The sequence below is a fragment of the Amphiura filiformis genome, chromosome 12 (assembly GCF_039555335.1).
Source record: "Amphiura filiformis chromosome 12, Afil_fr2py, whole genome shotgun sequence".
Taxonomy (NCBI): Eukaryota; Metazoa; Echinodermata; class Ophiuroidea; order Amphilepidida; family Amphiuridae; genus Amphiura; species Amphiura filiformis.
This window is the reverse complement of record NC_092639.1, coordinates 42,828,140-42,855,725: the sequence shown is the minus strand read 5'-3', so window position 1 is coordinate 42,855,725 and position 27,586 is coordinate 42,828,140. Positions and strand designations below refer to the sequence as shown.

General features: G+C 35.5%; 1 protein-coding gene across 1 annotated transcript; it reads right to left on the bottom strand.

Moving 5' to 3' along the window:
- On the bottom strand, positions 1–23,635 carry LOC140166246 (uncharacterized GMC-type oxidoreductase Mb1310-like). Its single transcript, XM_072189653.1, has 15 exons — positions 23,284–23,635; positions 22,480–22,539; positions 12,564–12,709; positions 11,832–11,932; positions 10,872–10,918; positions 8,992–9,120; positions 8,640–8,756; positions 8,062–8,154; positions 7,318–7,383; positions 6,423–6,482; positions 5,688–5,785; positions 3,892–4,084; positions 2,016–2,068; positions 904–1,071; positions 1–471 (listed from the first exon to the last, which is right to left on the bottom strand). The coding sequence occupies exons 1-15, from the start codon at positions 23,485–23,487 to the stop codon at positions 339–341; spliced, it is 1,668 nt and encodes a 555-aa protein (XP_072045754.1). The 5' UTR covers positions 23,488–23,635; the 3' UTR covers positions 1–338.
- Between the last annotated feature and the right edge of the window lie 3,951 nt (positions 23,636–27,586).

Sequence of the window (27,586 nt, the reverse complement as noted above, 5' to 3'; positions counted from 1 at the left end):
ATCAAAGTGATGTGTATTTGGTAGACATTAATATCAAGTTCTGTTGATCGAAGAAAATAATCTTTTCACAATTGCGGGCAAATTACGTCAAACACAGATCGCTTTTGTCCCGTATGGGACTCAATAGAACTTTCATTCATATCGGTCACCTGTTTAACAGAAACGCATAAATTAGTCCAATTGTATGTAAGCTAAAGATTTCATTATCATGATTTTGTGAGCTTATGTTTATATTATACAGGCGGTGTAACCACCTGTATCTTATGAAGCTCCAAAATCTTTCTTCTTGTTCAGCAGGTCGATAAAATGCTACTAGTGCCAGATCCATCTTGCTCCAATTATTTGCCTCCATTGATGATCAAATCAGCCCCCTTCTCTCCAATCATAATACATGGTGCGTTGGTATTCCCTGAAGTCACATTGGGCATGATGGAAGCGTCTATAACACGAAGACCTTCAATTCCTCGCACCCTGTGGAAATGGAGAGATAAGAGAGTTATTAAGGTACATAAAACGAAAAAATGAAGCTTATTAGCAAATCAAAGATGTGGCTTTAAAAATATTTTCTTTTTGATTTATCACTCAGTCTATATCTGTATCTCTGTTTACAGTATGTTATTCTTTTTTAGTAACATACATGCAGCCACACAAACACGTAGACAGACATTCACACTAGTTCTCCTATACAACCACCTTCACCAGCTTGCAAAAAAACAAAACAAAACAAAAAGCACCTTGCCTTTAATAGCTTAAGGTAAGCACACCATTATGGTCGTCATTAGCACTCACTTTACAAGTCTAAACACAATGACGTGGCGTGAATATGCCTGTAAGGTTCTCATCATGTTCCCATCAGCCCAACTAATATTATTTTCAATACCCCACCCACCCCAATACACTTGCCTGAGTTGAGGGTCAACCACGGCAGTAGGGTCATCCTTAGCACCCATTTTACAAGTTGACGTAGGATGGTATAGCGTACAGGCATAATGACGTGCATAGGCCTCTAGGTTTTCATCAGACCATTCATCATCTTTGCTGCCAGGCATCTTTAAACAATTCAATTTACATCTGCAAGGTAGAGTACTGTATTAAACTTCTAAAATTCTTAGTAATTTAACGCCTGAAGAAGACCCCCAATCTTATGTAATGCACGTGTGTATTTGTAAAGCATGGCAAAGGATGCATCTGTTCAAACGAGAAAATGTGACTAGTTGTAACAAAACCCGGAACAAGTCGCCAGACATGTTTTTGAGTTATAGGCCTTTAAAATTGACATTCCCATCAAAAATGACATTTTGGAATTCTTAATTTCATGGTATTTGACTGTGGGACTAAGTGGACTTTCAAATCCTTGAAAGTAGTTATTAAAAAAGAGGTTTATTTAATCAATATAATGGTTGAACTATGGTAATCCCTATTCAATCATGTGTAAGGCAGGAAACTAAATTGGCACATTACTCAGAATAGCAATTTGGCATTTACAATATCTGGAAAAGTATTGATGCTATTTATATAAATTTGGTATAATTTTAAAGCTTATTGTCTAGTGCTTACATTTGTATTCAAATCATGAAATGTCAAAATTGCGACTTGTTCCTGGTTTTGCCAGAAGGGGTCACAGATTGTACGCATCACCCAGTCGGAGGACCATCAAGCGCGTTTTCCGTTAAGGTCAAATTATTAACGTACGCGACCTTTCCAAAATTGACCATTAAAATGTATCATATTAAGTGTAGCCAATCATCTTGAGCAATTTACAATTAAATTGGATTGAAAATATCTTCACAATTCTCTCCTTGATTTCCTTTTTATCAACTCTTGTCGTTAGAATTCATGACTTCTGCGTTTGCTTTACCTTCAAATTTATTTTCGTTGCTAAGGACTTCTAACCCGGATATTTTCTGTCTTAACGCTTTAATCATTTTAGCCAGACAAGTAATTTATAAAGTAACAAAGTCAAAAAGTGGATGTAAGGCGTTTTGCAACAAAACTTTTCATATGCTAATACTTACTCAAATGGTACCATAGCTTTGGTTTCCAAAAGCTGTTTGGCAACACGAATTCCCTGAATTTAAAAAGACAATATTATTAAAATTATAATGATGTATATTCATACGTAGCGGAAAACGTAAATAGAAAGCAATTAATTTAGACCTCTACGCTACTCAAATTTCACTCACCAGAGCGCATTCACCGGGTCAACCGGCGTCTGCAGCGGATGTTACTGCTTTGAAGATTTGTTGTTGCTAGTGATGTTGAGACACATCCGATAACGTCAGATATGACAGATGTTGATATTTTCAAACTGGAAGATGTTGCAAAAGGATGGGAGTTCTATGGACAGACCATGTAGCCCATTGGCAGCGAATGCTTACATGAAACAATTTGAACGCATTGCTCTAGCGTCTGCTCCTCACCCACCACGTCCGTGGTATCGTTGTATGGATGACATCTGCGTTATTGAATCGGAGGAGTTCACGAATCACATAAACAGTCAGGATCCTAATATCAATTTCACGCGAGAGGAAGAGGGAGACGGGCAACTCACCGGGGCAACTCACTTTCCTCGATACACTAATCTCTCGGAAACTAGACGGTAAAAAGTATACCGTAAGCCTATTCACAAGAATCAGTATTGTAGCTCACACCATCCGTAGGAACATAAACTGAGTGTCGTGAAAACGCTTTTATACGCTGTTACTGATCATGATGACACCCCACAGCAGATAAGACACGTGAAGGAGATGCTACACGAGAATGGCCACAAAGACTGGACATTGTTCAGGGCTCGTCCAAAACAAAAATAACAAAATAAGGACAGCGATAGAAAGAAGGGCATGTCACCTTGCCTTACGTGGAAGGCCTCTTGGAACGGGTGTGAAGGGCTTTTAATTATTCTGCAGGTGTCAGCACAGCCTTCAAACCGCAGAATACCCTACGTAGATTCCTTGTCTCTCCAAAGGGCAAAACTGAACAAGGAAAGCAATCTGGTGTTGTGTACAGCATCCCTTGCAAATACCGTGACTCCCTACACATTGGTAAGTCTGGGCGCAAGCTCGAAAATTGGCTAACAGAACATAAATCCAAAGTGGCCAGTTCCAAGTCAGCGATCAGGGCACCAGATTGACCAGGAGAACGTAAAGGTGTTAGAGAGAAAGGTAGTCTAAGGACTTCCCTCGTAGGGTCTTGAAAACCATCCATATCAGAACTAAAAGACCCATACTGAACCGAGACAAAGGGTTTAGACATCGACCCTGTCTGCGACAACTTCCTGACACCCCCCCCCCCGGAACCAAGGGGCGCCACAACATCTTACATCTACATCTATGATGTCATCGGAGATGTGTCAATAACATCACTAGCAACAACAAAGCTTCAGAGCAATGACATCCGCTGAAGACGCCGGTTGACCCGGTGAAAGCGCTCCGGTGAGAAGTCTAAATTTGCATTTTCATACTAAATTGTTTAATTTTGAAAGATTCAGATATTTGTAGTGTATCAAATAATAACCGTTAATAATAGGATTCTGCATGGACTTGGGAATAGAAGATAGGATGTTGTCTTTTGCCTATCCAATATCGGGTCATAATGAATAGGTTTGGCCAATATTTTGAGTTGTTGATGCCGTTGCCGATAATACGATAAAAATATTGGCCAGCCCATCCATTATGACACGGATATTGTAAAAGACAAAATCCTCTCTTATAATATTCTCGTTCCTGTTCATATGACCTCAAATTATAATTATTGATTTAATCATTAAATTGAAAAACAAAAATATAACTGCTATTTGGCTATGGTAAAAGAAAAAAAACTGAACTTTGAATTTGAATTTGAATTTGAAAAAAAAAAAAAAAGAATCCAGTTGTGTTATAACCATAGCTTTACCTTAATCATAGCCTTCACATCATAATGGTGATCAAAGTAATTCGGATCAATAAATGGCTGTGCCATTGGATCAGCGCTGGCTAGTTTGATCTCACCAACACTCTTTGGGTGTATAAAGATGGGGAAGATGGTGAATCCTTCCTTAACCAGACGCTCCTCTCGTGGCATGTTTTGAGATAGGATGGGCTGGAACCTAAAAAAGTTTAGATTAAAAATAGTTTATGGTATTATGACCGGGATATAAATGAATCAAACGGGGAATAATATGTAAAGTTGTAGAAGTAATATTTAATATCTATGTAACCATATTACGATGTTAACTCAACAGATCTCCAATCATAACTCCTTACTGCCGATCTCCAATTTTAACTAACTACTGGTTGATACAACATAAATTAATATACAATTAGAATATGTGTGGGAGTAGGAGATGAACTAACCGTCCTTTCATCTTTTCTGTTTCTGTTTCGGTTTCTGGTTTCGGTTTCGGATCTCATTGTTATTTTGAAGTGTTAGCATGGTACGTGTGAGCAATCCTTTTATTCTAGTCATTTGTTGACTACAGAAAAGTTGAACGAAGATAACTTCTGTTTCGGTTTCGGGAGTTATGTTAATTTCTGACATGAAAAAAGTGAGATGAGAGGGTTGATGCTAATCTAGACAAAAGAAGTGTCTACATTTTACGGTCGTAAATTCGCGATAAATTGTACGGCTTCAATTGACTTGCGTTGGGTGTATAGGTACTCCAGCCTAAGCGGGAGTAGATCGTGAAAAAAGCCCAGCGTAGAAATATACATTAACATGATTAATATAAATTAATCAATAGTAATCAGTGTTGCCAAGAATTACGTATACTTGTTCGTGCAATCGCGCAAAAATCGGTCATATTATGATTATGTAGCGATTAAGAGGCACTGGGGTCCTTTTTTTAAATGTCATAGTAATATGGACCATAATGACACCAAATTTGCGTTCGGACCTGGTGTAGGCCTATCAAATGACTGACATGAGTAAGATTGCCCACTTGAGACGCCAGTGTTGCATATAATTGACTTATCCAACCTTTATTGACAGACATAAGTGTGATTGACATCACCTATTATTACCTCTTCAAATGAGAAGCATGATGCCCCAAACGTAACAATGAAGTCAACTTACACACCATCCTACTTAATCCCTTCCGTTTTCGTTTCTGAACAATAGAGCTCCCGAAACAGAAAAGATGAAACGAGGGTAACTCTGATTGGCCCAAAGGTATGGTATGTGAGCAGGAACATAATAGCTTTCTGTGTATAAGACAAAGGACACCAAACCTGGCCTAAGAATGTGTGATGTCACTGATGCAAGGTTATGCATTGTCTTGATGTTTCAGGGAAATCGCTCATGTCTTGGAATCAAACAATAATGCAAAAGTAGCAATATTCTAATAAATCATTGCCGTCATCAGAGTAAGTCATACACCTACTAACTTAGTATAATGACCCTAGTTATAGTATGATAAAAAGTGCCATTTCTTGCTCAATAAATGAAACCAAATTGAAACTGATGATGAAGGGACACCTCGCATTAAAACCATCCAGATGACGATCAAATTAAATAATAAGGTCAGGGATGTAATAGCATAAGCACTTACACAAATTGTACGTCTGGGCAAAATTAAAATCACGTAAAATTGTGTTAGTATGTAATATTTTGATATGGTACCAATAAGACTTGCTTACAGTATAGGTCCACAGTTCCCAACAATACATCAAAAGCACAACTTCCATATATTTACACAGACTGTGCTTACGTACTTTGGATTCTTTAGTACAAAGATTTTATCTTCATCGATTCCAAATGGAAAGAATCCTCCGGTGTAGACTAATTGCATATCAGGAGAATCCACGTTTGGCTGTAAAATGTAATGTGTTGATAGATATCATCTTCGTGTTGTTTAGCCATTTAGTCATTATCGTTTATCACCACCACCATCATCATCATCCACCACCATCATCATCATCATCATCATCATCATCATCATCATCATCATCATCATCATCATCATCATCATCATCATCATCATCATCATCATCATCATCATCATCATTATCATCATTATCATCATCATCATCATTATCATCATCACCATCATCATCATCATAATCATCATCATCATTATCGTCGTCATCGTCTTCGTCGTCATCCTTTTCCTCCTCCCCCTCGTCGTCATCATCAAAACGAGATTTTCTTGTCATGTCGTATTGAAAAAGTATTTTGTTTACTCGGTCGGCTTCATGTGATATGAACATCGCGTACGTATTCGACTAATATTTTGATCATATGAATTAAGTGACATGTTCCGTCGTTTTATTACTCATCTCAAATTGTGTCACAAATACAGCACCTAAGCCTTGATATTTGCAGGGTACGTCAGTCCATTAAAGTACATTACGATTACAATCGTGAAAGAATCATAATTTTAAACCAAATTGAGGGAGTTCTCCTCAGCAAAGGTTACAATATTACTTTAAGAAGACATTCATACTAACCTCTTCCAGCCCAGTTTGAATGAATCCAGTTGCTTCCGCACCATTGTTATCCACGGGGAACTGAAAGTGTCAAAGCAAAACTAAATAATGTCGGCATAACAAAACCTATTGTGATCACCGTAAACAGACGAAATTGACTCAAATATATTACTTTTGCAAGGTCCTGAATTAGGGTTATGCCCTGTCGGACTTTCATGCCGCTGCGGCAAGTGGCATGACGTATCAATCATAGACAAGCCCTGATTGTGCAATGCGCGTGCGTCACGACGCTCAGCGGCCAGCAGCGAGCTAGTATGAAACCAACAGTAGCAGCTGACAACAAACCCAATTTTCACCAAGCTAACCAAGGCAAAAAAAATGTTGCCCTTTTTTGTCAAAATAATACAAGGGATACGATACGCGGACGCAGACGGTTTACACTTGTATCCTATCAATAGCCGTTTTTGTCTTGGTCTACCCCTATTCAAATGTTAACTACGGAAAAAAATGCCGCGTCCGGTCCGATGATCCGGCGAAACTTTTAGTTTGCATGGAAGCTGTGAAACCCTAATACACACGTACGCGTTATATAACGACATGCGTAATTGGTCCAGAGACGGGCATACACAATGTTAACGGTCGACTGCTAGCGCGTAACGATTTCGGTATTAAAAAACCCGTATTTTAAATTTCTAATTTGTTATTATTTGATATACTACCACCTAATGTCGGGGAGGTATTATCATAATACTCGTAATACACAGAAAAATTTGGAATGAACGCTATAACGAATAAGCAGTCATGTTTACAGTCGTTATTTTATAATCACATGATATCCATATTCTCCTCATCAACGGCAGAAAACCTTTAATTACAGGAATGGTCTTTAATAGGATGTGTAAAAGAAACCACTCACATTTGAAAATGTGTTTACTTGTGATCCAGCTTTTACGGATACTTTCATATGCATACATAAATGGTCCTGAAATAAAACAAAAAGAAAAAAGTTTCTTTCCTTTATAATCATGATAATGATTGAATCCCGAATTTCAGAACAGCAATGTACAATGTTACTTCCGGATTGAAATATACTAAACATGCTAAACATGCTCATGCTCAATTTGGCTATTCCAGAAAATAGAATATATGAGTACCTTGCCAATATACTGAATAAAACAATTATGCATGGATTTCCAAGTCTGCTTTCTATAAACTTTGTCCTACCTACAATCTCACCATTGGCCAAATGATTGTTGTGACAAATTGCCCAAGTCATTTTTCTGATGTTTTGAGCTAATTATCTCAATCTTTATGAAACAAAATGGCTTTCTGCCTACATTCGATAGTGTGACTTACGTCACTCCCTCTCGTAACAGAATTGCGTAAGTCAGTTTTCTCAAAACTGCAACAATGACTTAGGCAATTTGGTAATGAGGATGACGAAATGTAAAACTAGAATTGAAGAATTAGCACCTCTATACAGTGCGTGGTACGTTTTTGTTACTTGTTTAAATTTAGTTCACCTAAGCGATATTGGATCTCATATTGGATATATTATCTTTGAAGGAATTTTGGAGACCAATGAGGAAGAAATCATTGGCAAGATTTATTCAGACATGTTCATCTATCTGAGTGGATTTAAATATCCGGGGTTTTATACCTGTAAATTCTGTCCGACTGGCAGATCAGCTACGCATTCAATACCAAACTCTTCCAAGTGGCTCTTAGGGCCTACACCAGACAACAGCAGGAGCTAATAAGAAAAAAAAAATACCGTAATATTGCAAGTTAGACTTACGACTGTTCAACATATTCTGAACTTATTTGTTTACTTTTGCTGTTGTTGTTGTAGTTATTGATGATAATGTTGTTGTAGTCATGGAAGTTGTTGTTGTTGATGATGATGATGATGATGATGATGATGATGATGATGATGATGATGACGATGGTGATGATGATGACGATGATGACGATGATGACGATGATGATGATGAAGATGGATGATCATGATCATGATCATGATGATGATAATAATGATAGTAATGATAATAATAGTAATGATGATGATGATGATGATATTTCTGTTTATGTGGTTGCCAGAAAATGTATTCAGAATACTCTTTGTAAAAATCCTTAGTCACATTATGTAGTTTGAATGTATAAAGGTTTTGATAAAATATTGTTTGTGGTAGAGATTTTGGTGACAATAGAATCGAAAGCCCAAACCATTTGACATACCTGAGGCGAATTGACGGCTCCACCAGACACAATGACCTCCTTGTTGACAGCGACACGTTTGTCACCAACGTCAGTACGAAAGAAAACTCCAACAGCTTTCTTATCTTGAATGTCAACCTGGACACAAATAGAATTTAACATTAATGGACGGTTTTGCTTTTGACTTTGATTTTAGGATTTTGCAAATAGTTTTGAAAGTATTAACGACCATAATTTTACCAATCCTATATAGGACCGCCTATTTTCAGCGTGTGATTTATAATACTGTAAAACCTACGTCTTTGAAAAAAGTTGAGATCTTGTGATTTACTGCCATAATTCATAATATAAATAGTGCCTCACTCATTCATACCTTAGTAACATGAGTATTACATAAGACAGTGAAATTGCTTCGTTTCATTGCAGGATGGACGTATGCCCTGGCAGTGCTGGCTCGCTTTCCATCAGCGTCAATAGTTGCTGGGAAATCCCCGAAACCAATCTGATAAATCAAAATGAAATAACACATTAAAGCAAGGGTTTTCAATTATATTTGCTCGGGACCACGAAGGCCAAATTCATTTCAATACACCTTGGTTTGCTAAATTTAGTGTTCATGCATTTCAGAGCTGTTTTCTTTCCAGGATCTGCGTCAAGGGCCAACCACAATCAGAGCCGTAGGGCGGGGAGTGGTGGGGGTGGGCTTGCGACGTACCCCTCCAAATATGCAAAAGTATACCCAAAGTCCCCAAATGTAATAATTTGCGGGCGTAGCGAGCCAAAAAAATCAGATTTTAAAGGTAAAGGGCAAAATTTGGAAAGTCCACTTTTTACAAAATTGCCCCCTTGGAAAAAAATAATCAGTTTTGTCAAAATCAGCACCCCCCCCATCACAAAAAATCATGGCTACGGGCCTCACCACAATATGACCCATTGGCTACCTATTGAGGACCTCTATATTCGAGGTATTTTCGATAAAAGAGCCATTCCATGTCAACTCCTGGGATGTGCACCGCAGCACCTCTTCAAAAAGTGGGGATCTGGGCCAAATTTTGACAAGCCATATCTCCAAAACCGCTTGGATTTGAGCATTCATTTTTCCTATGTGTTCATTATGCTCATAGAAGTATGCTAGAAATGATTTTCAGCAAAATTTGAGGGGATGACCACTGACCAACCAACCCTTTTTGTTGATGTGGCTGGAATGACTCATATGTGAGTAGGCAAACCTAACTGATGTTTTTAAAGCAAAGTCATCAAGACCCCAAGCCACTATTTCTCAGAAATGTTGTCCAAGAACATATTTTCAACATACCTGAAGTTGATGGTGGGGCAAAAAATGTACTATTAGAGTTTTGCATGGGTAATATCTCAGCTAAAATTATTCTAATTGACTCAATATTGGATAAGAGTAATGTCCTACCAAAGGGTTCCGACTGGCAAAAAATGGACAAAATTTTTTTTTTACTTTTGGAGTTCTGACCCCCCGAAGTTGGTCCTGGATGGACAAAGTTGCATTTTGAGGGCCCTATATCTTTTAAAGTAAAGGAGTTACAAGTTTTCTGATGCCAGATTGTTGTAGGGGGTTTCCTTTATACATTTATGGACCTCCAACAATCGTCTTTCGCGTTGCGATATATTTTTTACGCTGATCCCCATAAATTTCAAATTGATGCCACGGGAAAACGAAATAGCGTATGAAGCTCAAATGTTCAGGATTTTACTTTCTCATCAATATCTACCACCACACAGAAAAAGAAAAAAATTGAAGAGGTGCTGCGGTGCACATCCAAGGGTTTGACATGGAATGACTCAAAATAAGTAAATAGGTCGAAAGATTAGATTAACTCTAGTCAACCAGATAAACATACATTGGCCATGTTGGAGCAACCAACGTTGCGGCCAGAACCACTGACTTTCAGCTGGGTTGTGATGTTAAACACCTTGACTCCTGATGACGTCACCTTGTGACGTCATTTGGCGAGATTTGTGACGTCGTTGGTTGCTCCAAGGTACGTTTATGGTTGACTATAGATAATCTTATCTCTCGTTTACGTTTCCCAGATGATTGAGAGTATTCACAAAGTTAGTTGGTTATTGCTCGCAATTCTCTGAAATCGTGTGAACAATACCGAATATTTTGGATGAAACGTTTCACTCTAAGTAAATTCATTCACAGCACCATCCACATGGTTTTAAACTCGATATGAGAACTCAAGTTATTATTAACATTATACATTTTGAATTACTTACGATATCTCCGCTCATAACGTCAACAGTTTTGTATCCAAGCTCAAGACCTAATAATCAACGGACAATGTATTGGAAATAACAAAATAAAGTACGTATTAACAGAAAACATGGTTTTCAATAAAAACTGAAAATAACATAAAGTGTAGCGCAGAGTTTGTACTGTATTTGAAGAGCTTATTTCCAAAAGGGATTAAATCCACTTTTGGTAAAAATTGCGTTATTGTTATGGGTAGATAGTTATAATAGTGTCAAGGAAACAAACTCTTTTTTTTCAAATAGGATTAAATCCAACACAACAAGATGCTTGTAATTGCCATTTGTTTCAAAAATTGTAGCAATTGCCATTTGTTTCCGAAAGGTATTTATTGCCATTTGTTTCAAAAATTGTATCAATTGCCATTTGTTTCCGAAAGATATTTATTGCCATTTGTTCCCAAAATTGTAATAATTGCCATTTGTTTCCAAAAGGTATTAAATCCACCGATTTTTTTTCCACCGATTTTCGATTAAATTTTGATATTTTTGATATTTAACAGTCAAATCAAATAATGTGTACTTAAAGTCTATGTAGCTGGGATGAAAAGCCGACGACAATCAATTGAAAATTGTGACCTTTCATATTGAAGATATACATTTTTTCTCAAAAAGGCCTAAATTTGTTTGGTGTTTTGGGGAAAAAATCTGTATCGTCTTTTCATCCCAGCTACATACTAAGTACACTATAAGTACATACCATTATTATATTATTATACTTATACATTTTACTTCGAGGACTGTTAAATTTCAAAAAATATCAATAATCATTTGCCATAAAAGGTATATTACTCGTATATCGCGAATTTCAAAATCTAAATTATTTGATACTAGAAGGACATTTCCCGTATTCAAAATGCAATTCGATATGTCTGATGTGCGCTCAGATGTTGCTATCCGAGTCTTTAAAATGCTTCTCCATCACACCTGCTTGTATAAAGGCTGAGGACACTGCAGTAGGACGATGAGGTGTGGATATCGTTACAGGTCCACCAATGTTATGGAGTTCAGAACCGGCAAAACCGGGACTACAAGAAAAAAGTAGAGATTGCATGTTAATAAACAATGTGTAAAATTGCGCCCATCTGCACGCGATTGAAGAGATATTGTTATATAATTTATGTAAATAATTATATCAAGTACATGTATATACGAGTACATATCTCGTCGTCATTTTGAATATTTTTTTGCAATGACAGGTACAGGATATTTCATCAAATGTGTAGAATTCTTTAAAAACAACTTATACGTGTCAAACTCTGATTATTTGATGCGTAATGTTTTTAGTTTTTAAGTATTTTTAGGTTTTCCATAGGTCTCACAGGGTCTTTTACATTCCTGATTCAAAACATGTTTCTTGGGTTTAAAAGTTGTTTACTTCGAGAATAATCAATTTAGTGAAACAGGCAAGCCTCGTTTTCGCGTCACCACAATGTCTGTATGGATGGCTTATTATGACTATAATCATTTTTTTTTTCAAGATAAAACACAAGATTGCAGGGTCACCAAGGCGGCATAGCTATCTCAAGCCCACTGCCAGAAAGCCTTCGCTGTCGTGACAATAACTGAAAATAAATTATGTACATACAATGAACTGTATTAGCTGCAAAGTTCCCGGTGGCCTTCCGACGGATACTGCCTTGAACCAAGGCTACTTACCATATGTCATTTTCGGCTTTGAGAAAATACGGCAAAACATCTTTCCAACTCCAGCCTTCGCAACCTAACTTTTCCCACGAGTCATAATCAGCGGCTGAACATCTCGTGTACGCCATCGCATTATGACTACCACACCCACCAAGTACCTAAATGAATAATTAGATACATGGAAACAGGTTGTTAAAAGAATGACGTACCTGGTATGCCTAAATAACTCTAATTGTTCATTACAAGAATCGAGGTCATGATTGATTGTTTGGCCTGCGACCGAGCAGAGGGCATAAATGACCATGACATTAAACAATGTAATTATAACTTTTTGGGCGAAAAATGCAAAGCATTTTTCGTCCTTATTGCGATGGGTTTTGGCTTACTTATTTCCTCACAGCGTTGCAGAATAAAAATAAAATAATCGTGCTGTCTATGTAATCAGGAAACTACAGAGGCGATAGTGTACATTTAAATTTGTCATTACTACTTCATGTTGATATTCAAACAGCGCTATAAAGTTGTCTTACCAAGGAATGTGTTTGTATTAAAAGAAATAATTGTTTTACAACTTGGATGAACTAGAATTACTTTTATGCAAATCCGAAAATTGCAACAGATATTTTTCATTTCTTTAAGATTTAGCGGTATTGCCAGATTGTACGTACAGTTGGGCTATACATTAATAGCCTCATTATAGTTTTATTGATACTGGTAAAATACTTGCCTGTATGTGCTTGTTGTTCTGCTATAGCGTATATAAGCTGTTCATGATACGATAAACACACAGTCAATTAATTTATGTCAACATAAGGCGAGGCTGTCGGATTGCTCAGACCAAGAATGTTTGCTTATTGACCAATTTACCAGGAGAAAAGTCAATAACTGGATGCCCTTTATCTGCTAACTTGGTTGAACATGGTGTGGTGGTCCGGGTGGTGGTATAAATAAATATTTAGGGGTTACGTTTAACAGAAACCTAACTGATCACCATCATATTGAGGAAGTAATCAAAAAGGGAAACAAACTTATTGGATATATTAAATCTATCATTGATGGTCAAGATGATTTTAATCGTGTCTATTACGGCGACATTTTATGGAAAAATTTGGGTTTATCAACTATTAATTATGCTTCTTCTGTATGGATGCCTTTAAGTGTAAAAGATCGCAAAAGACTGGAAAGTTTACAAAACCGCATGGCCCGTTCTATTTTGAGAGCACCGAGAAACACACCAATTGAATGTCTGTTAGGTGATCTTGGTTGGCACCCGATTGCCACACTTCAAGACAAATTACGTGTCAATTATTTTGAAAGGCTTCGCGCTATGCCACTGCACCGATGGCCTAAACTTTTGTTCAACATCACGAATATGATTTATAAATGTAATTCAATTAAAAATAAAAACAAACATCTCAGGTGGTTTTCTCATATGTATAACGTGTTTACTGAATACGGTATGGATTATGTGTTTAATGATGTATCAGTAATTGGTAATGCACGGATTAATCGATTTAACAATATTGTAATGGATGTAAATAATTATAAATGGAGAAACGGTGTCAGATCTAAATCGTCCCTGTTAAGCTATGCGTTGTTAAAAGACACACCACACCTTGAAGAATATCTCCTTTCTAATGTAGATTTTACGCGGCATCTCTTAAATTCAAGGCACGGTCGAATACTTTGCCTCTAAATGGTCGCACTTATTTATGGAACAAAGATGGTAACAGTATTTGTCCACTCTGTAAGAATGGGACTGAGGATCTAAAGCACTTCTTGTTTGTTTGTAAATCACTTCAAAGTATTAGATCCGCCGAATATCAAAGTCTTGAAAATGATTTGAAAATTAACCGTTTAGATGCTTTATGGTACTTGTTTATATCTAGTGATTTAAATGTTAAGACATGCTTCTTATTAGGCTTATCTAACACCTTTTTTCTTGACATAGGTGGTATTGATATTGATTGTGCTTTGAATATTTTTGACTTTGTATGTAAATCATTCTTAAAAAGGCGTGGCGACTTCGTAATGAACTCACAAATTAAGTTTTTAAGATAGCCATGCAAGTAATTTAATTTTTTATATGTACATTGTACATTTTGCGTAATTGCTGTGTAAATTATGTTTTGTATTGGAGTAAAATTTGTTGTTCCACAAGTCACAATCACACTTTATTCCTCAGCCATATTTGAATGCTTGTGCTCTGGTATGTTTGTTAAATGCGCGCCTCCACCTACGATGTAGGTTCCCTGCTTTTGCCATTGCACCGCTTCCTGCTCGTGATCATGTATAAAATGGGATTGTGCCTAGTGGATCGATAATATTGTACTCATTAACATTTTGCCATGTTTTATGTTTGTTGATTTATTGTGTTTTCTTGTTTTACTTTGTAATTTTGTGAACGCACAGTCGGGTAGACGTGTGCCGCTGATATAAAAGCGTATGTTCTAATAATAAAATAAATAAATAAATAAATATACAGCTGTACACGTTGAAGTAAATGTTCAATAAATGCCAAATGTTTCTAGCAGTAGAATAGTTAAATAGGCCTACAGCATGCAATGACAATAAAAAAAAGTTCATGATGTCATCATGCGTAGATCTTAAGGTGGTATTTGAGGCATATTCTAGAAATTAATAAAATGGCTGAGACAAAACCGTTTGTGACTTTTTGGTAACGAACCGGAGCGATATTGACATGTAAAACAGATGAAAACACTGGAAACATCAACCTTCTTTTGTGATGACTTTTAGCACCTTCTTTTGGAATGGATGGGGGCATCTTTTGTGATGACATTCGGAACCGTTCTGGGCCATTATTGACATAACCACAACCGTATTAATCATGCAACCTTCTTTTGATCTTCTTCTGTTATGACTTTCGGAGCATCGTGTAATGTTTTGAACTTTTGAATTCATAGTATGGCCGTCACATCTCTAATAAGATTGTTTGTTTTGGGTTTTTTTTCATTTCTTCGATAATTTTTTTCATTTCTTCATTCACCGATAAAGAAGAAATGTTTTTATCTAGGCCTAGGTGCAATTATTTTCGTTTTAACGAATAACCGCGGAACGACATTGACATGTAAAACAGACGTAGGCCTATCATGTAAACATTAATCATGATGATGGGGGCATAATTATGTGCATTATTATAGCATATAACATTCAGCGGAAACTAATGAAATGTTCTCAATAAGTGCAAATACTACCCTGTCAGCTTTTAAATAGAAAAATTAATTATGCAAAGTAGAGCAGCTAACTAATTAATTATCTGGAAGTCATTAGGAACACTTTGACCAAGTTTGAAACCAGTATTCTATAAAATAAAAATGATATTGAATATTAATGAGCACTTTCGAGTCAGTCATACATGTTTTTATCTAGGCCTAGGTGCAATTATTTTCGTTTTAACGAATAACCGCGGAACGACATTGACATGTAAAACAGACGTAGGCCTATCATGTAAACATTAATCATGATGAGAGATAAAATAGCATTGAAATAGAATAATATCTATCAAGGACGTTTATGAACATTAATAAGTAGATGTATCGAGGATGTTACGTTTATGAGCATTAAGACATAGATGTATCAAATTGTTATACGTTTATGAACATTAATAAATATTTGTATAGAGGATGTTACGCTTATGAACATGATTTTCAACATTGTTAACAATATTGCTAGTATGTCAACAAATGAAAGTTCTGTAATTTGTTGAAATCCTTCAATACTAAATTATTTTGAAGGTCATCCAATTGTAAATCTCTAGTCACATTTTCGAAGTATTAACAACTAGCTATATGTAGCAAAGACGTTAACTTCATGTACAAAACATTAACGCTCTTATTTTGTAAACATTGTATACCCATAGCTACTTTAATCAACAATAAATGTTCTGTACTTGTTCATTATCCTTCATTTCTATTAGACTATTAGCAAGTAGATGTATATATGTGACGTGTCATGTCAAAAGGAGACACTTTTGGGCAGGTTATCAATTTTGAGGTTTTTACCTATCTTAAATAGATATTTTACTCCACAATGCCGTTTTCCCCAATGAAATCGGACATTCCTATAGCGAAGATATTGAGTTCGGAAGTTATGGTATTACAAAATTGGAAATTGAGATATCGGCTTTTAAAAATATTATTGACAATGTTGAGAGTAGGAATTAACTTTTAAAATGGCTCAAAAATACAAGATACCAGTTATATTCCGGTCTGAAACTATCAGACAATATTTTTAACATTAATAACATCACAAATTCGCAACAAACCTAAATTGTGAAAAAATCACCCATCGGCAGATTTTTGGCTATTTCTCCATTTACGATCCTGCCCAAAAGTGTCTCCTTTTGACATGACACGTCACATATGTACAACAGATGTTATTCGTTTGTAAACACTTTTTTTTCATAATCATAGGATACCCAAAGCTACTTGTTATGCTAACAATGAACGTTCATTTACTGTTAGGCTAAGTAAACGTTACAGGATAATATGTATTCAAATTCTGCCTCAAGGTTCCTGCTTAAATTGTGTTCAAGAATCAACTAAGATTTATTTGGCCCCACCTTTTGCCAGTAAATAGGCTGTCATGAATTATCCCCGGGAATTATCCAGTGTATTTTTATCACTTGGTACACAATAGCTCACCAATCTGAAAGCCTGTTTTAATCACAATGGTCAGAAATAAATAGTCAAAATGATTAGACAAATAGGCTACACTGTCCATACACTGTGCAGTCTCATTGCAAGATAATTATGATCGATGCGAATTATAGAAACAGATCAAACAATAAAATTACTACACCTTTTATCTTGACACTTCCTCATTTGCTCGCCCTGTTCCTTTTTAAAGGAATTTTTATTATTATATCCCACGATTCGTCACGCAGTTGCCAAACATAATTGTTATGTTGATGTTGTTCAATAAACAGTGAGAAACCTGAGACAATTTAGATCACTTGTAAAAGCGTGGACGAATTGGCTTTCTCAAAAGATCTGTCGATGCTGCTTTCGTGAGAGGTCTGTTGACGGGATGATTTAATAAGTTGACTAATAGTATAATATTGTGTGTTGGATTCTCATGTACCTCCTCAGCAGCGCCCGTGCAGAGTTAGGTTCCAATTACCGTGATTGAATGAATCCACCAATCAAGTAAGACGTGAACGATGACGGTACACATCATTATCATGATAATTTGTCAGGATAGCTCAAAATGTGCAGCCATGGTTTGTTTGTTTGTTTTTTATTTGGCAAGATCATTAGAATACAAAAGCAAATTATAGAGACATATCATTACAAAGCACATCAATGTGACAAATTAATTAAAGCTTAATTCAATCAGCTACAAAGCCATTTGGGATTAGGACACACAGACAAAAATGACAAGCCGGAATAAACCATTAACATGATTAAGCTCGCAGAAAAGGCAAGCTTAATTCCGATGGGGTCCCAAGAAAATAAGAGAGAACAAAAGGTAAACAAAAAAATGCCTACACAGCGAAATCTGACATCTCTTGACTGAGAGAGTTGCTGGCCAGATGTTGTTTGACACTTTGTTTAAATGCAGACTTAGGCAATCCTTTTGATGGGAGTGCATTCCAGTCCAAAATGACATTGTAGTAGAATGTGTTTGAAGCAATGCCTTTTTAGGAATGAAATTAGATTCACTTGATCTGGTTCCATAAGTGTGAGCATTTGATGTTCTAGTGAAATACTGACTAAGATAAAGTGCACCTTGACAATGGTATATAGATGTTAAAGACATGATTAAGCCTCAGCTGTTTAAGGGATCTAAAATGAGCGTTTATTGGGTTTCGACAGTATTTTTTGTGGGACCTGAGAGCACCCCAGACCTATCGAATTGCATTCTGAATACGAGCATGTCTTTCTGATATCAAATAATTTTAATTTTTTTGAAAATCACAATATAGTACAAATTTTATGACAAATTATAAAAATTTGATATTTTTCAAATTTGTGATATAATACAGTCCTCGAAGTAAATTATATAAATCTAATGATATATTCTTAAAGTGTATGTAGCAGGGAGGAAAAGCCGACGGTCAATTGAAAATTTTGACCTTTCATATTGAAGATATGGATTTTTTCCCAAAAAGACCTAATTTTTTTTGGTGTTTTGGGAAAAAAATCCATATCTTCAATACCAAAGGTCAAAATTTTCAATTGATCGTCGGCTTTTCATCCCACCTAAATACACTTTAAGTATAAATCATCAGATTTATAAAGTTTACTTCAAGTACTGTTATATCAAAAATATCAATTTTTAATGATTTGCCATAAAATGTGTATTAAATTGCGAATTTCAAAAAATGTAAATTATTTGATATCAGAATGACATTCTTCGTATTCAGAATGCAATTCGATATGTCTGATGTGCTCTAATGTCCCAAAATAAATACTGTCCAAACGTTCATACCCCAGCCCTTAACTCTGTCACAAAATTTCAACACTGAGATTCACAAGGTTTAGCTCATGTAGCCCAATATGATCTCTGGGAGAAAGTTTCAAGATGTAACGAGCAACCTTATTTTGAGTAATTTGCAGTTTATTTTTGTGGTTCTGAGTGAGGTCGCTATAGGGTAAATTGGGGTAAATGGAACGGTGGGGTAAATGGAACGCTGAGAATACAATTCCCTCAATCAAGAAAAAAATTGGGCAACATCATACCGACTGTTCCATTTACCCCAACGCCATACGTTCTGCTTTCGTTTCATACCCCAAGCGTGGGTTTACTCGGTATTTGAGTGGAAGAAAATCTCAAATGTTGTCACTGACCTTGAAGTGGTGCTACGGTTCAGTGAACATTACTAATTTAAGGGTATTGATTCCTAAATATTTGAATGTTGTGCTGAGAGTTGTCTTACAATATTGGCAATATGTTTGTTTTCTACAATAACATAAATGTTTTAAACAATAAAATAGCAGATTTTAATGATGAAATTATGCAAATTAATATGCTAATTAGCTAATTAATTAGTTTGGTGTTCCATTTACCCCACAACAGATCCACTTGAGGTAAATGGAACACGGTTGACTGACTTCAAATATATATATAACATGTTAATATTTTTTTACTAATTGGTTTAATTATTATGAAATTATATACTACAAAAAACCAATTCATGGTAGATTAGGCCTCCTATTGATTTTAAAAAACCCGTTTTTTACGTGGTATTTTACCATGTTTATAAAAAAACATGAAAACAAAATTAGTTTGTTAATCTTTTGTTTAGTCACAAAATATACGTTAAATAAAATATTCTGATGTCTTTTCAATGTAAATATAGCTATGAATGTAGGCTCCTTGCAAGTAATGCCCCTTGCTCCAACTACCCAACCCACTGTTCCATTAACCCCAATTTGTTGGGGTAACTGGAACACCATGACCATGCATGTATTTGGACCGATACAAGAAACAAAGCCATAAAATGGGAGTTTATCTGTTAAAACAAGTTGTAAAAACATATTATCTACTTATTGAAACAAACAAAAATCATATATGGATACCCTCCTGACCACAGAAAGTGATTTATTGCTTAAGCGTTCCATTTACCCCTATATACCCTACCGAGACTTGAATGAAAACAGATGCAAAATCACAATAAAAATCCCAATGTGAGTTTGGACGTGATATGGTGAATTCCATGGCATGGTGTTTAGATTTGATATTATAATGATCTACTCAGGGAAGAGTAGAAGATGATCAAATGCAAATGTGTTTGATTGGGGAAAGTGTATCACAGGACCGTTTTGGATGAAATAAATTGAATTGGAATGAAGCTGTCGTGTCAATTTGCGATTATGTGGGGTGGGGGAGTTCTGTTTTGGGGGCATATTGTAGTGATGATATTGCTTCTACTTGCTAATACACTGAAAATCTAATAGAGATGAAGGATAAAAAAACCAATTACAGAACATTCATTCTTCATAAAAGTAGCTATGGGTATACAATTTTTACAAGATAAGAACGTTAATGTTTTGTACATGAACGTAACGTCTTTGATACATAGTTGTTAACACACTGAAAATCTGACTAGAGATTTACAATTTGATGATATCCAAAAGAATACTTAGCATTGAAGAATTTTTAAAAAATTACAGAACTTTCATTTGTTAACATACACGTAGCAATGATTAACAATGTTGAAAATACAAACGTAACGTTTTGTTCATAAACGTAACATCCTGATCACATCTAGGATCCGCATAATTTGTTGATTAATGCCATAAACAGTCACAAAAGATTTATGGTCTGATCATTTTATCATTTTAAGGGGACCCGATATTGCAATTGGAAGAACCAGGCTTTTCAATAACTATCAAAACTGCTGGGTACCAAACTTTTTGATACAGCTTGTATAGTAATTTGTTCTAATTTCCATGCAAAAGAACTTGGCCAGTTGTTTCATCCTTAAAACAATAATACATCATAATTTTCAATTACGCCATGCAGATAGATAAGACCTTGGTAAGATAAGCATGTTAATTGTTATGTCACTATCACTATCTTGATCTTGATAACATGCCTATTCATACACTGTACCATGGACAACTATACAACATACATTTGTACATTCATTGAATGACTTAGACACTTTGGGTACAAAAACTCATACTCTACAAGTTAGGTCAAATTTTGCACTATGATTGTTTATTTGAGGTTATTGGACTATGCCATTGAGATTATGCTATTGTGGTCCATAGTGTTGGTCACCGTCTATCGGGTTCTAAGAGGCGGTAAACTGGTTAAGCCCGGTACAAAGGTCACGATTTATTTGGTGTTTTTATAAGTCCATTAATTTTGTATTTTAAACAAAGAATATACGCACAGGATTTTATCCCGTGCATATCAGAAAACAATAATAAAATAAAATCCAAGTAAATTGTGGTTTTATTTCTAAGCTGGGCATAATTTTAGCAAAACGAAGCGAAGTAAATCTAGCAAGAGTGAAATTAGAAGCTTTTCACAAAGTCATGCGCCCCCAAAAAATATCCTCAAGTCAGCAGTAGTATACCATGACATTGTCAAGGGTGACCCGAGGTGATCAGTGACGAACGTGTACTCACGCAATTCGCAAGAAAAGTAACATTTTTCTTTCTAATCATGGTTAATGAATGGTTATTCACCTTAAACCGATAATAAATTTCCTAGAGATATTCGAGATCAAATATCATTAATTAGGCATAATAGGGCAGCGAGTCATCATGGTCACTTTTGAAATGTTTTATTTTATTCAAATTGGTGGTAAAATTTAATAGTAGCAACGTGCCGCACGAGGCAACAAAATACGCACATTTCCAATCAATTGACTTTTTTATTTATTAATTTATGTTTAGTGTATTTAAAATATTGCACGGAAACGTTTTTTGCGCAATATAAAAGAGGTCCATCCCAGGAAAAAAAATAATGCTTTTACCTACCAGAACCAAACTTGGCACATATGTTACTTGGGTTAATAGAATCAAAATAAAGCCCTAGGGCCACCTCGATTTTTTTCCTTAAATCCAAGATGGCACCCAAAGTCAAAAAGTGTACAAAAAATCATTATAAAACATGTTTGGTATCTTTATTAGGAGCAAATGTCCCAATTTTCGCATGCAATGTATCAAAATGTATGTAAAATACACAAACTTCAGTCAATGTCTTATCATTTTACCTTGAAATAATTATTCCAAATGGCTGCCACCTGTAATGTACAGGTACGTCATAGTGACATGATGTGGAGAATGTTTGTACTTATTTTGGTATCACTGGATAGAGGAGACTCATAGCTATACATTCGTACCAAATTAGGATGTGTTAACAACAACCCCCTTCGTAGCCCGTGTTACAAAATATAGCTCAGAAGTTCTAGGATTAAGTCGATTGATGTACGAATTTTGCCGCTTACCTTGCCACGAGTCCATCTTACATCTTCGTAAGCGAGATATGATTTCCCTTTTATCTTGCACTGAAATACAAGAGTTAAATTGTTTTTGTAAAGAGAAGATTATTCTGGCGTCAATAGCTTTTTGAAACAATTTTCATAATGCGGTTTACATGTATAGTACGCTATAATACTTTACAGGATTTTTCATTATTTACTCTTTTTTTTAAGGACAATAGAGGATTGTTCGCCATTTTCGACTGGCCCAACAAATCCGCAAACCAGACTTTTCTCTCTTGGTAGAAAAATATAAATGCATGCTTATTTTTTTTTATCTGAAATTGGTAAAATCAGGCTTCAAAGGTTTTTTGAAAATAAAATCGACCCGTAATTTTACTTCACATGGGCTACTTTCGGGATTCCGGGGCTAATATACACATATATATTTGCCATCTATTTTGAGCCACAAGTTAAAAATTAGTTTCCTTCCAGGGGCTAATTTATATTTAAAAATTAACCCTGTAATTCAAATTTGGAGGGGTATTTGAACAGGATATGATATTAAATATTTATTTGGAGTCTAACACATGCTATTAAGAAAAATTCCCATTACAAGCATTGTCTGTGGTTTTGAAAAAAAAAAGATGAAATAAAGGCTGTCATAAATGTATAGCCTTTACACCACACACTTGTTCCAAGCTATAAAGCTGTCTTAAAAGGGCAAACAAACCATTTTTCTTAGTCATCAAATTATCAAAAAAAAATAATTTAAAAAAAACAACCCTTTTCTTTTACGTAAATGATAAGCATGTGATTCAATAATCTTACCTTATAATCCCAATCTATCTTAGACCTCTGTAATGTAGCTGTCAGTGACGGGATATGTGTGTCGAGCCAATCAAGATCTGACGGTCCTGCTTCAAGAAGTAACACGCTATGATTAGGATCCTCAGATAATCGGGCAGCTACGACGCAACCTGCGCTACCACCACCACATACAACATAATCGTAGGAATCTTGCAAATTGGTCATAATTGGACAAATGAAATGCTCAATTGACGAAACAGGCAATATATTTTGTGTTTTGACGCGCTGTCAGCAGCTTAACTCAGCACAATAGATTGTGTTCCGTCGGACTCTGTGTACCTGCCTAGCATAAAACAAATATATAGTCGGTCTGGGTCAGATGTATACCATCAATTAACTGATAACCAATTATCCATATTTTTGACCTTTAACTCCAACGTCAATTTTCAAAGTTATCAATGTTATTGTTATACATGTATACATGTATTTAAGGGTTGTTTATATGTGCAAATTTTTGACTTGAACGTTTCAAAAAATAGGGATTTTGATAAAATTGAAATGACTGTTACCAAAATAATATATGAGGGGCGGTCAAAAAGTTCGTAAAACTCGGTATGCTACTTTGTCGCACGGTATAGACTACCCCGTAGTCCACTTGCCCATTGTGCATACTCTGGATATTGTATTTAAGCTTAAAACTCTGATTTAATTAATGTGTGCACAATTGATAGATTTTCACATCTGTTCTTTTCAGTCACCCTACTCCCTCTGTTTGTTAGCTTCCCAAGTGGACTACTGACTTTGGATTGCGGTCAGAGATGCTTAACACGGCTGTCTATGAGCTTCTATGGATGAGATTGTCGGAAATCTGGCCTACTAAATTGGCCATGATGTAATGCATCTTTAAATGGATCTGGCTTGTGATTGGTCGCCCAGATCTTGTTATGGTTTAAATCCTCCTGTCATTACCATTAATAACTACATGGTACACAAGTATGTGGCCTACCCCGCCTTTGTGTTGTGTAATTGCATGAACGCGTCAATAAGTGCATGAACGCGTCTTGTATTTGCTTGCGGTTAAATTTGATTGATAAACAAGTATGATTGACAGTGTGAGTGTTAGGAACTTTGCCCGTTCAAAATCCCGTTTAAAATTGAAAGTCCATAGTCTATTTTTAACATGGAATTTCGCGATTAATAAACTGGCAGATTCTGAAATCAGAATTGTTCAGTATTGAAGTGCCAATACAATTATGACATTATGATATGTTGCATTCAATAATATAAGCCTACGTACACTTTACTTTTACTGTCACTAATATAATTATATAAACTTTTTCATAACAATTTTATGTAATTTTGATGTAATTAATATCAGTATAATTTCGAGTTCATACTAGTATTTTGATGTAATTAATATTAGTATAATTTCGAGTTCAACTGAATGCTTTCATCATGATTAACATCAACAATAGACTATGGCATAGTCTACGCACGGTATTGAATTTGGTCTCATTTGAAAGCTTGTTCCTTCAAAACATTACTGCAAGGATATTAGATTTTTACATCACTGTATGTGGGCAGGACACTCTGCAGAGGAAGCCTACCTCCATGAATTCACAGGTACTAACAGAAGTGAATACAGGGTCATTATAGAAATTTCTCCGGATGGCGGTGAAAACTCAAATGCAATTTAACAATGTACAGTTGCTGTAAATGGTAATGAAGTCCTTGGTATTCAACAGCAACGAAATGGTTCTTAGAGTTCAAGAATGGAATGAGCGTCCTTGAAGATCATCCAAGGTCCAAAAGACTTGACAATGGTAGATGTTAAAGACATGATTAAGCCTCAGCTGTTTAACTCTGTCACAAAATTTCAACACTCAGATTCACAAGGTTTAGCTCATGTTGCCCAATATGATCTCTGGGAGAAAGTTTCAAGATGTAACGAGCAACCTTATTTTGAGTAATTTGCAGTTTATTTTTGTGGTTCTGAGTGAGGTCGCTATACCGAGACTTGAATGAAAACAGATGCAAAATCACTAAAAAGATCCTCAAGTCAGCAGTAGTATACCATGACATTGTCAAGGGTGACCCGAGGTGATCAGTGACGAACGTGTACTCACGCAATTCGCAAGAAAAGTAATATTTTTCCTTCTAATCATGGTTAACGACTGGTTGTTCACGTTAAACCGATAATAAATTTCCTAGAGATATTCGAGATCAAATATCATTAATTAGGCATAATAGGGCAGCGAGTCATCATGGTCACTTTTGAAATGTTTTATTTTATTCAAATTGGTGGTAAAATTTAATAGTAGCAACGTGCCGCACGAGGCAACAAAATACGCACATTTCCAATCAATTGACTACTTTATTTGGCTAGTACTCTTTCAAGTACCTTGTTCTACGAACTTATTGACCGCCCCTCGTACTGCGCCAAAAAGTATCCTTACACTTGGGAAAAAATCCTAATTTTAAAACTAAACAATACTTGGGTAAATTTAATCCAATCCGGCACATTATGACACCCTATTGAATCCAATGTGACTTTAAAAAGGAACGTTACAAGCATTTGATTAGACGAAGATCCCGTTTTAAAAGTGACACACTGGCCTATTAAAAAAAATACACGGACTAGACATCTGGTTTGAGAGTGGTGAATGGCTAATTTATGCGCGCCTTTAATTTAAAACAAAAGGAGCAAAAGAAAACTGAAACAAAAGAACTGACAAATAAAATGAAAGTTATGAAAAGTACAGAGAAGTTAAAACTTAAATAAAAACTCTTTTAAATAAAGCTCTATTGAGGAAACTGTTGTCTCTATATGTTGCGTTTGTTGGAATCTTTTCGCCTAGTTGTATAGGCCATTTTGTTACTTTTAAAACCGAACCTTTGTCTAATCAATTGCTTGTAACTTTACTTCTTGAGGGGTGTCATAATGTGCAGGACAAGACAGTGCATCTATAAAAAAAATTAATCTATCCAAATTTTCCCAAGTGTAAGGATACTTTTTTGGCGCAGTATAGTAGGAACATCTATTCGTCTTACGTATTATTTATACCTTCAGCAGTGTGAATCTCATTGATAATAATTATAAGCGCTGGAATGAAATAGCACTTTTCTTTGTATTAGCTTCTTTGTTGGTTCGAAATTAAAAGGGGACATATTGTGATCAGTGAAAATTAACATTTTGTGTGAAACAATAAGAATCTATTCTTTATTGAAATCGCATGTTATTGCTTTAATATCTGACATAACATGTTAAATCCAAGTTCATTAAGACTCATATTTAACTATTTAAAAGAAACCAATTTATTATATACTCCCAATAGTGTGCAATATGAACATCATACGTCATTACATTTTCGAGTTATGAGACAACATAAAATTGACATAAAATATTTTACATTCGGCATAGACAATCCTGGAAAAAAAATACTTTGAATAATACACACTCGGTTGAAAACTCGCGCAGAATTTCTTATGATGATAGAAATTACGCATATTGTGTTTGAGAACAAACAAGACACATAAAGAATAGCTTATCCTTCTTTTCTTCCCATCAATCAGTGTTGAGACACATTGGAAAACTGTTGAAGACATTGGCATTTTTTGGGGGTGACAATTTTCCGTTCTTTACAAGAAAGTATTTCAACACATATTATTTCCAAGATTGTAGTTATATTACCATTAAAAACGCACTACATATGTAAAATGTAAGATTTTTACATTTCGTTTGAAATCTCTTCATAGAATTACTGCAGCATATTTCGTCGCCAGAGTGCTACACTATCGTAAGTGACATTTTTGGCCAAAATGAGATTTTGACGAATTATGGAAAGCCATATAAAAATGCACATTTTAAACCAGGTTTTAAGTTTCAAAATTGCTTAATTATTTTTTAATCAATAAAATAAAATATCATAAGTGCAATGCAATTTTAATTAATGTATGTAAGACTATTTTATGTGCCACTTACGATAGTCTTGCACGCTAATTTTGTTTTTCATTTGCTGCAAGACCATCGTATGTGCCACATACGCTACTTTATAGGGCCTAAACAACAAAATCACGGAATGCTACACCATCGTAAGTGCAAAACAGTCTCTAACACATCACTGGCTGTGACGCTGACGGCTGTATGCGTTGTCATCATGCTGGTTAAGTTCATAGCTCCCATGACTGGTAATAGAGACGATAAATCTGGTGTTTTTAGTTTTAGATTCAGTAATAAATCTTGAGAGATAACATTGCGGCAAAAGGTGTCTTGCTATTGTAAATATCATGTGCCAAAATAAATTAACACTTGTTAAGAAACATA

Coding starts and splice junctions, on each gene's coding strand:
- LOC140166246 (XM_072189653.1), bottom strand. CDS start 23,487: ATGACCAATTTGCAAGATTCCTACGATTATGTTGTATGTGGTGGTGGT. Junction 7,384..8,061: donor CAGTCGGACAGAATTTACAG/GTATAAAACCCC, acceptor GTTTTATTTCAG/GACCATTTATGTATGCATAT. Junction 472..903: donor GTGGTTGACCCTCAACTCAG/GCAAGTGTATTG, acceptor CCATTTCCACAG/GGTGCGAGGAATTGAAGGTC.